The 11,113-nt window shown below is 42.0% G+C and overlaps 2 protein-coding genes across 6 annotated transcripts in view; one reads left to right on the plus strand and one right to left on the minus strand.

The window, feature by feature from the left end:
- Positions 1 to 1,975: 1,975 nt before the first annotated feature.
- Positions 1,976 to 9,696, minus strand: LOC106813128 (26S proteasome non-ATPase regulatory subunit 5-like). 4 transcript variants are annotated; one of them, XR_001394430.1, is made up of 9 exons: positions 9,505 to 9,696; positions 5,937 to 6,081; positions 5,440 to 5,682; positions 4,975 to 5,227; positions 4,703 to 4,891; positions 4,268 to 4,377; positions 3,101 to 3,358; positions 2,800 to 2,993; positions 1,976 to 2,428 (listed from the first exon to the last, which is right to left on the minus strand). XR_001394430.1 is itself a non-coding variant. In XM_014817189.1 (8 exons), the coding sequence occupies exons 1-8, from the start codon at positions 9,688 to 9,690 to the stop codon at positions 2,850 to 2,852; spliced, it is 1,539 nt and encodes a 512-aa protein (XP_014672675.1). In that variant the 5' UTR covers positions 9,691 to 9,696; the 3' UTR covers positions 2,718 to 2,849. The 4 variants fall into 4 exon arrangements, 1 of the variants encoding a protein (XP_014672675.1); XR_001394429.1 differs by having other exon boundaries at positions 3,101 to 3,202; positions 9,494 to 9,696; XR_001394428.1 differs by having other exon boundaries at positions 9,494 to 9,696.
- A 61-nt stretch (positions 9,697 to 9,757) lies between these two features.
- The window catches only part of LOC106813124 (exportin-6-like), an 18,061-nt gene continuing 16,705 nt past the window's right edge, over positions 9,758 to 11,113 (plus strand). Inside the window, exon 1 of one of the 2 annotated variants that reach the window (XM_014817184.1) lies at positions 9,758 to 9,828. Coding sequence is in view for 1 of the 2 variants with exons in the window: in XM_014817182.1 (XP_014672668.1) it covers positions 10,052 to 10,054 (3 nt within the window). In the remaining variant the exon portion in view is untranslated. Of the gene's footprint in view, positions 9,829 to 9,906; positions 10,055 to 11,113 lie in introns of those variants that run through there. The other variant, XM_014817182.1, reaches the window with a different exon arrangement.

Raw genomic sequence — 11,113 nt, forward strand, 5'->3', positions numbered from 1 at the left:
ATACAATATATATATATATATATATATATATATATATATATATACATATATATTCTCACATATAATGTTCTCTCTCCCCCAGCTATTCGGGTTTCTAAATCCGCACCTTCTGATACGGGTAGGGTTCTCGGTCGATCCGTTGTGCGCGTCAAAAATGCGTAGCAAGATAGTCGTGAATTGACATATCGTGACAGCTGTCACTGCCCGTCAGTCCGTATGATATCTGTGTCCATGGAAGGAGAAAGGGATTGACATGCTGAGAATGAGAAACTCTATGACAGATCACGGATGTGCCTAATTATTCATTGAGAAGCAATTGAGTGTAAAGCAAGCTTAACATAAAGCGCACGACAAGAACAGGAGCGGAAAACTACAACAATATAACATATCAGCTATTACGGGAAAAATTGACAGGGATTCTGTTGCCGAAGACTCAGCTCATATAAAACATCGGCACTTAGACAAGTGTATGTCCTCTGACATTTAGGGAGCAAGAAGGCGGCGCCAATGCATGAAAAATGAAAATCGATTATTGCGCTTCCAGTAGATTTGTTATGCAAACGAGAACCCGGCCGGTTATCCCATTTGCGCCCATTTGCGCATTAACACGCAGAAATGATTAGCTCGCCGAAACGCCTCTTAATTATTCAAAGACTTGTAATTAAGTCAATAATGAAATAAGATAATGAATAATATAGCTTCCCGGTAGTAATGGTTGGCGCGTGTCACTTTACCACCAGTGAATGTGTTCTAAGAAACGATAGACCCTTTAATTTGTCGATCCTACAGGGAAGGCTGGAAGCGGTGCACGGTTACAGCGCCATCATGAGATGCTAGCCTGGCAGGTTCGGCTTGTGACGAGAAAAAAAACGGATGGGAAATAGGCCATGCCGTGAGTGCGACATATGGGCTGTCGAGCAACAATAGGGAGATATGTGATTGCGCGCAGATGTACGTGGGGAACGTGGGTTCATAAGCGTTCTGCACATCATGGCGGTAAACGGCAATGGACGGACAATTACCGCGATGCAGCAGTCAGTAACAAAGAAAAAGTTAAGTGCACACTTAACCTTAGCCGTACGCCCATCACTCCTGTCTATCCACCCGCCGTTAGCTCGATGCAACCTTTTACGATGCAAATTAAATCAATAGCTTTTCCACCGTGCACACGAGCGGTGTTAGGGAGGCTGGATGCGGACATTAATGAGCACACTAGCGTCAAGTAATTGGTTTAGTTTGCTTTCTAGCTATTCTATATCAGCAATTAGAAGTAAAACACCCGCACCGAGCTGTCAACTATACAGTAAGTGAGGAAGCCAATGGCATGAAACGATTCTGTGTTCGCACGACATAGACGTTGGATTTTAAAATAACTACAACTTATGACACATTTTAGTTTGGTGCTAGAATCAACACGAAAACAGTTATTTTAATTGTGACTTTTTTATTATAAACATTTTTCATATAAACTATTTAGAACTACCATCTCTACAGTTATAATTCAATCAGCGACTAAACAATTATTTTCTGAGAAATATACACCCGATCACGATATTAATTATTAAAATTAAATGAACTTCATCATTGATTTTTACAGTACGGTTGCTCGGGGTGGTATCAACGTGAATTTTGCCATGCAAAGCACAGGTGATTACTGCGCGGGTGCACTACTAGGTTAACAGACACTTGTATAACTCATAATGCAGCCGTCACGCTAAAGGACAATTCAACAGCAGATACATACATTAGCTGCATCTACACGACGAACCTAAACTCGAGTTAGCTTAACCTCCACGATAGGCGGCAGCACTAGTACGATGTACGTACACACGCGCGCCCGCATCGCTATCGGGTGTTGTCGTGTAGACGCTACATAACCGCTAACTCGAGTTAGCTTAACTCGAGTTAAGGTTCGTCGTGTAGACGCTACATAACCGCTAACTCGAGTTAGCGCTTAACTCGAGTTAAGGTTCGTCGTGTAGACGCTACATAACCGCTAACTCGAGTTAGCTTAACTCGAGTTAAGGTTCGTCGTGTAGACGTAGCTATTGATCTATTCTACTCGTTTTCGACATGTTTCCATTCAATTCTCGCTACTCTGCTGTGTTGTGGCATTTGAGACCACTTACCACCAGCATTCAGAACGTGATATTGCTCTTCAATGAAGACAGCTTAACATTTACAAGTGCCACAAGTGTTTGTGAATAATGCATGTCAAATAAACACCACCGACACGCAAGGTGATAACGAACTTTATCAGATGCAAATCGATAAAAACGTTTACACTTGCCAATGAAGACTACCGATGAAAACTCACTCTTTGCTATTGCTTCACCGGGCAAAACAATCCTCACCACTTACTGTTGAGAGTGATTTCCAACGCAAGTCAATGGCTGCTAAACACTAAATTAATTTTCATTGATTTTTAGGCGAGAATTTTTTATTTTGTTGGTTTACAGATCCGCCGACCCGAATTTTCAAGAAAAACGAAAAAAAATAAAAATTGAAAATCTGTATTTTTTTATTCCCGCCGACCTTTTCTCTAAAAAAATAAATTAAAAAAATTTAAATGTAAAAAAAACATTTCATAAACAAACAGTTTATAATAAAAGTAAAAATAATTACAAGTTGAGATTTGTTTTCATTTAGTTTTCTTAAAATACTTTAATATCATGTATAACAGTATCACTGTATTTTGACTTGTTTGATCTGACAAAACAACTCTTTTTTTTTACCCTACCGAGTCAACAACAACAAATATAATTTTGTAAACCAACAAAATAAAAAATGGTAGCCTTACATTGACATGGCGCAAAATATTTAGTAGGATCAGGTACACAGGGACCAGGTTAGGGCCCACCTCCTTCCATGGCAACAGCATGTTGTGCTTTCACATAGTAAACTCCGTCGGCATAGAAACCTCTGAGGCGCATGAAATCTGGCCTGCCAAATATGTCTTGGGCGGTGGGCGATTCAACCAACGTTTTCACCACCTGATTGCAACAGTAAGAAGAGCTTTAGAAGACATCACAAACCTCCTCTGTGCGCATCAGAGCGACAATGATGACAAAGGATAGAACTGAACAGATAGCAATTCTACCTCGAATTTTGCATCTCTTCCTTCCTTTCTGGTCTCCGTGTGGCGATCAAGTATGTATTCTAGTAAACCAGCTTCGTTGTAGATTGCCTTTTGGCCCCATGGCTGCAAGGCAATGGCTGCTATCACTGCCAATGAACCGCAATGAAGGTCTACAAATGGTTGTTGAGCGATCCTCGTGAAGACCTCTAGAGGGCGCTCAAACAGCTTGCTGAACCACGCTTCAGTTAAAGCGAGGAGTTCGTCTGTTTGGCAGGAAACCTGGGGCCCGTTGCCAGAAACAAAATTAGTCTTAACATTAGTCTTAACATTAACGTTGATTGCTAGACTGTTGACAGAAACATTGTGAGGTTACGAGAATGAAAAATCCCAGCAAATTTCCTCTTAACATTACGAGATCCGAGACCCTTTCATTATTACACAAAGAATTTCAATTATAGTGATATTACATTTTATATTAATTAGTAAAACACGTGTTTTTCATGGAAAACATGTCAGAAACAATACTTATCTACCAATCATGAGGCAAAACAACGTATACAAGTTGAATTTGTTCTCTTGTATTGGATATTTTTATGAGCCATCACACTCGCATTTTGTGTTGCCGGGCAGAATAAAAACATGGTCATGTCATGTTTTTATTGGTTATTATTTATATGTGGATAACCATCATAATATGCATAAATTACTGTCATGTACAATAAATGTGTACGAATTTGAATTTTGTGATTGATTCTCATCCAATCAACAGCCTTGTGAAAGCAAGTTCATCTTATCGTAAGTTTTCTCATAGCTGTGATGCGTTTCTGTCAATGTGCTATTCTCGTAGCATTAACATTAGTCGTAAATGCTATCTTAGCATTGACACTAGTATTAACTTACAATATTTCTGACAATGGGCTCCTGGTGAGTAGAATATTAAATATCAAAATAATGTTGGTGAACACACAACCTCTTTGAAGCTTTCATAGCTAAACACATTGACCACAACATTTCAAGATGATGTCAGAATTAATAGATGATGAAGCTACCTGCAGAAATATGTTAATCAAATAGCATTTAGACATTTTGTCTGATAATGACCTGCTTTTATGTGGTAGCCTATATGTGTTGATCAAAAGATTTTATCTCATACCCAAATATGTTTACCCGTTACATTACTATGTTTACCTGGAGGGTCAGTAGGGTGCAAACAGAGTGGATTGCACGGAGCCGCATGTTAGATGGCGAATCCTTAATAATCGTGCCTAATATTTTCAGTGCTCGATCAATCAGCTGGCCTAAAAACAACGTCATTACAATCAAACTCTTCACATACATATACATACATTATAAACTTACAAATTACCAAAGCACTATAATCTTAAAACGTGTGATATCACATTAATAGGATTCTGATGCACAGTTTGATTCAAGCACAAAAACAAAATGATATTGTATCAAAACCTGTTACATGTACATGCCATTGTACCAACCGAGTTTTGTAATGTGCACCAATAAACACTCTTAATAACACAAACTTAATAATCGTGCATTAAATTAATTAATTACTATAATTTAATAATCTTGTGAATTAGTAGAATAAAATTGATAATATGCTTGTACCTTGTTTATCTAATGACAACTTGCCCTCGGCGGTAGAACCTATGACTCCTAATGTGTCCACAGCTATGCCCTGGATTGTGAGATTGCAGGATTCTAAGTTCGTGAACAGCACATTGACAAATACTTGGTGCCGGCTGCAAATCTCCTTTGGGTTATGATGAGCGACATTACCAAAGAATTTGATCAGACCTGAAACATATCAATCACGCACTGAAAACATTACAATACATATCACAGAGAGCGTAGGGGTCGCCACATATGCACTTACTCACCTGGCAGGAGATATGTTGACAGCAGATTGGCATCTATGCTGTCTAACATGTGAGCCAGGGTCTTCAACACACCCTGCTGCTCAAGGAAGGATAGACCATACTCGGTGAGTGCAAGATCTGAGAGAAGGTCGAGGGCATTCAGCTGTAGTAGGACGTCCCCATTCTCAATCTCTCCGATGAGCTGTGCTAGGGCGCCTGTCTGTGCTGCCTGTACCAGCCCATCAGCACTAAATGAAGCTACTCTCACAATCACCTGCAATAGCAGCAGTTGCTCTAATGCTTTGCAGAATCAAACAACCGCCCGTGTGTAAGCATAACGAACATACCCACACACAAAATATGATAACAGTGCAATAAATAGGCAATGTTCTAGATACTTTCAAGGTGGAGTGAGAAATTTTAACTATTATTAGGAGCTGGGTTATGCAAAGCACTATGAGGAGAAAGTCTTAGGATTGCACAAACCTCGTAAACACGGAACTTTGCCGTGTCACTGGCCTTCATAACGGCCTGCATGTGGGGAAAAGTATTAGTAGAGAACAGTATGTTTCTGCCATTTTGACTCTCTGCTAGTTTCAGCAATGCCTGTTTTGAGAGGGCAGTCACGTTGACATCATCATCTGCCAGCAGCTGTACAGTTTTTGTGAGGATATCTATCCTTCTGGTGAGCTCCTGGACTGCAGAGCCATCAGAAAGACAGTGGGCTATCTGAAACAATTATCATGCTGAATTTAAGATACATGTGAAAAACACTCTCTTGCAGAAGTCCAGAAGTTGCAGAAGAACTTTGCTACAATTTTGCAGTTAGAAATTACAAAGTGAATCGTATATAATGCTGCTTGAAGGCTTCACATGCTTGCATACATATGAAATTATATACCAAAATTTAACCACTCAAAATTACATGGTGCATTTCATGCCGAACATTTGAGCTTTAAATTGAGTTATTGCTTTGGTCTTACCTGTACTAATAACATTTGTCTCACATCAGCACTGGGATGAGACAATGCCCGCAGCAAATGATCATCGAAACGTTGTAACATCAAAATAGGAGGTAGTACTTGTAGCAACCTCTCTAGCAGATCACATGTCAGTTCGATTTGTTCACTGAAGTAAATGCAAACAATGTTTAGAACAATTTTAATATTAACAATTTTAACAACAAATTTCAATATGTCAAAGGCACTCTACCCATTTTGCACCACTGAGACTGGGGTAGATATAATAAATTGCTTGTTCTATTATTTGGGCACCTAAGCCAATACTATGAATTGCAACAGCAATACAGTCTGCTCTTGGTCAAATGGATATTGGAAACCCCATATAGTGCGTTCGATTTGCTTCCCCAAGTTAACCTGGGTCTACTCGGACCAGCCCCAAATACGTTCGATTTGGCAGTCACGTGGTATTTTTTCTTATCTGGGTCAACCCGGGTGAAATATATACATATATATTCACCAGTATAAACACACCCATGATATGCACGAACGCGAATGTGTGCCGTGGGTGTCTAGGATTCCCAGTCCCGGAAGCATATAGCGGAAAGAAATCCATACCCATCTACATACGCATAACCCAAGACCGTTACAGGAAAAAAACCAGATGCCAAGTTCAATGTCTTCATCAGCGTCTATCCCTCTCAGCACCTCGCGCGCGCAGCGCTGGCCCTCCCATGTTATAAGCTGACGCCGCCGCCACTGACAAAGTGTTGATTAACTTGCCTGAGTATGTAATCCGCCTTGCAACATAATACAGTCCGTTAGTCGCTGCTTTCCCACTCTATCTCTCATTTTCATTTCCCCATTCGTATTCTGCCTCGCTTTTTCTCGTTCGCTCTCTCTCTCTCGATTTTTCATTCTCTCAATCTCACTCCGCCCATCTCTTTCTTTCTATATTTCTCTTTCTTTACGCACGTACGCACGCACGCACGCACGCGAGCGCGCGCAGACGGACGAACGAGATATATTATATATATATATATATATATATATATATATATATATATCGCTTTCTCTGTCTCCCCTTTCTTCCTCTTCACTCTCTCTCGCTCTCTTTCTCTGGCTTCCTTCTTCTCTTGTTCATTTCATTATTTAATTTTGATGTGTTTTTCTTCTATTTCATTGTTCATTTGTCTTCTCGCTCCCCGCGTGCGCGCTCTCACCCTCTTATTTTTCCTCTTTCGTTTTCTTCTCCTTTATCTTTTTCTCTTCCACACTCCCTCTCTCCTATCTCTTCTTTCTCTTCTGCTCGCTCTTTCGACGCACGCATGGCACTGGAGCGCCCATGCGTGTCCGGGGAGAGCCCGTAGCGCAGCAATTATATATATTACATTACATCTGTGCTGCAGAGATGGCTGGCTGCTTGACGGCCGCATAACTCGCGTGACTGGGTTAGCGTGCGCGCGTGTACGCGCACGCACGCACGCCCGCACGCAGCACACACGCACGCACGCACGCACGCGAGCGCGCGCGCAGACGGACGACCGAGACCGGCTTTATTTTTATCGCCAACAAAACGTACCAGGTTGCAACCCCCTCCCCCCCCATACACGCACACCACCACCGTCGGCTAAACAAGCATTCGCGTGTATTTTCGTCGACACAGAAACCACCGGTGTTTGATAAACGTTGTCCGACGCAGCCCCCGGCTCGCGTGCCAATTGACTTATTGTAGTCCGCCATTGTGCGCCGCTGTTTCTCCCGGCAACACGACGTGGATAAATCGAGTAATTGGCCGGAATATATAGAAGCCGGTGTGTGTGTGTGTGTGTGTGTGTGTGTGTGTGTGTGTGTGTGTGTGTGTGTGTGTGTGTGTGTGTGCGTGTGTGTGCATGTACGTATGTACTTATGCATGTATGTATATGTGTGAGTGCGTGGGTGCGTTATACCTAGAAAGTTTTAATTTGCATTGATGATAGCAAATAAATTGAGAAAATGTATTGTACATGGTGTGAACCATACTGGATTGCTTTAATAAACAGTAAACTGTAAACACAGCGACACTACACACTACACACTACACAGTAAAGTAGGTCGGCTGGCGGTACCCCGTATATAAGTGGTTAGAATTGGGCTGGGGTTATGGTGATGATAATGTAGCAGATGGTCAGAGCGTTGCCACAATCTGTGGTGCACGTACAGGGCTCCTAAAAATCACAGACCTGAGCCAGAGGCGTGTTCAGGAGAGCAAACGCTCAAATCGAACGCTCGCTGCACGGACGCAGCGCCTCTTGAACGAAACACGAGCGCTCGCTGTGCGCTCGCTTGATCAAAGATGGCGGCCCCCATGAAGTGTTACTCAGCAGATTTTAATCGCGAGATTTTAATTTCTTCGAACAAGTACTGTTAAACGAATTAGCAGACGAAATTGATACAAATTGAATTTAGACGTAAATGAATGAATGAAAAATGAAATAAAGTTGAAATAGATTGCAAATAGACGTCAGAAATGTTAGATTCGCATTCGCCAGATTTTTCGTCGCCATCTTGTAAACAACCCGCGCGCTGAGCGAACAGCGTTTGGAATTTGTGAGCGAGCGCTCGCTCGCGCAGTTTCGTTCAGAAGGCAAGCGCTCGCGAGTGTTCGGTCTTCTGAACACGCCTCTGGACTAGTAGTAGTATTTAACTGTATTTAACTGTCGCCGCCGCACGACTAGTACAAGACACTACAGGAATGCAGGACACTGATCCTATATTGATGTAATATTATATTTATATTGATGTAAATTACATTGGTTTTATTGGAACCCATGTTGTGTATCCTTGAACCGAAATGAGAATTAAATTTGTTTATTTTATTCACAGTGGCTATATGCCCGGCAGCCGGCGTATATCTGACGGCTGCCGAGCACGGTCTTCGATTTCCTAAATGCCCGGCAGTTTTTAATTTTTTGCGTTATCTCAAGTAAACAAGGGTTAGGGTTAGCTCCAAGAAACGGTATCGCTAGGGTTAGGACAATCCGTCGCACAGCCTGGTCGGGCTAGGGTTAGGGTTAGAAATAGGATTAGGGTTAGGGTTAGGGTTAGGTTTAGGGCTAGAGTTAGGGTTTTTGTTAGGTTTAGGGTTAGGGTTAGAGTTAGGGCTAGAGTTAGGGTTTTTGTTAGGTTTAGGGTTAGGGTTAGAGTTAGGGTTAAGAACTGCCGGGCATTTAGGAAAACGAAGACCGTGCCCAGCTGCCGGGCATATAGCCACAGCGTATTTTATTCGCAGTGGCTGGAGGTACGGTAGCCGTCGGTCGTTGAAGCCCCTTTTTGGCGTTAGGGTTAGGGTTAGGGTTAGGATTAGGGTTAGGGTTAGGTTTATGGTTAGGGTTAGGTTTAGGTTTAGGTTTAGGGTTAGAGTTCTAGCTCATCTAAACTCTCAAATCGTGAATTTATTTCCCAATGCGTTACTTCGAAATCTGGCGCCACCGCCGCCATCTTTGTCTCGTTAAGTATGAAAGCGAATGGACTCCCGTACCCGTAGCCTCGAGACATTAAGATACGGCTACCGTACCCGTAGCCACTGCCTATTTTATTACCTCGTACTTGCATTTAAGCAATCAAAAATAGCTTCAATGTTCAATTTTGGCACTATAATACGTAAGGAAGATGGAGGTATTAATGATAGCTCGGTTTTTAACTCTAATAGTGTATCACTTTGCACACTCTCTTCAAGACAAGAGCTATAATTATTTAACTTCGTAATTATACTGTCGAAATTCGTAGGCGCCGCCATGTTGGTGGCGCTAGCATCGGCGTTGGAACTCGAGCGCTGTTTTAAACTCATATTCTAGTTAATGGAATATTTATTGCTTAAAATGCAATATTGTACAGGAAAAATTTACTAATTAATTTATTGTACACAAATTTTAAAGTATGTATTTTTTTGGAATTGTTGCTATCTTTAATTTTTATCTCAAGGCGATTCGCAATGGCCGCCCCCATTCAGTGTATGTGATGTATCCCACGTTACAGGAAATCTAGAAAATCCATGGCGAAAGTGTTAATCTTGCCAGATGACAGTAAATTGTTCTGCGTTTCGCAGTGATCGCGTGTAAAGATATATTGTGAAATATATCAATATAATAGTATTAGTAATGGTAAGTTAAACTTGTCGTTTTAACGGTTAGTGACATAGTGTGTTACTGTACTCTGACTGTAGACTGTGTTAGTGTTAGTGTATAGCTCCAGTACGGTTCAAGGATAGAGAACATGGGTCCCATCAAAACCAATGTAATTTACATCAATATAAATATAATATTACATCAATATAATAGGTTAGGGTTAGGGTTAGGATTAGGGTTAGGGTTAGAGTTAGGGTTAGAATTAGGGTTAGGGTTACGTTTAGGCACATTGGTTTTATTGGGACCCATGTTCTCTATCCTTGGGCCTCTAGTACTAGTAGTGCTGAGAGGGTCTATGTCCCCAGGGGTACTGCCGGAACGTACCCTGGGTAGGGTCCGGTATACCTTGGTACTATCTAATATGCCGAACCGTACCTCGTCTACTCCACTAACGAGTCTAGGGAGTCGCCTACGCCTACTCGGTCAGTACTCCCTAACCCGAACCCGAACCCTAACCCTAATCGTAACCCTAACCCTAATCCTAACCCTAACCCTAATCCTAACCCTAACCATATCAAATAGTGACCAGGGTACGTTCCGGCAGTACCCTGGGGGACATAGACCCTATGAGCACTAGTAGTAGTACTATACTCAATAGCCCGCGTTCATTAACTGCCGCAGGCCTACGGCAGTTAATGAACGCGGGCTATACTACTAGAGCGATAGCCTGTAGTGTACAGTGACTGTACTCACAGAGTCACACTCAGGCACTTGGAGCGTTTCAATAAAATATAATGCTAAATAAATACGAAATCTATTAACTACCAAAGTCTTAATGTTTCTCTACTCTCTTTCACCTATTATTGCCGACAATTTGCTGTAAATGCCGTCCAAATGCTCATCTGTAACACACTGTCACACGCTGGCCGCCGCACGCTAGCTGCTGCATGCACACTGACACATAAATATATAGTCATAGACCTATATATAGGCTATAGTCAGGGGCGGCGCCAGGGTATTTTCTTAGGGGGGGCGAAACCGGGTCGAAACCAGGGGCGTGTACAGGAGCACGCGAAGGGGGGGGCTGGGGGGGTC

This window comes from Priapulus caudatus, unplaced genomic scaffold (genome assembly GCF_000485595.1).
Source record: "Priapulus caudatus unplaced genomic scaffold, Priapulus_caudatus-5.0.1 Scaffold728, whole genome shotgun sequence".
NCBI lineage: Eukaryota > Metazoa > Priapulida > Priapulimorpha > Priapulimorphida > Priapulidae > Priapulus > Priapulus caudatus.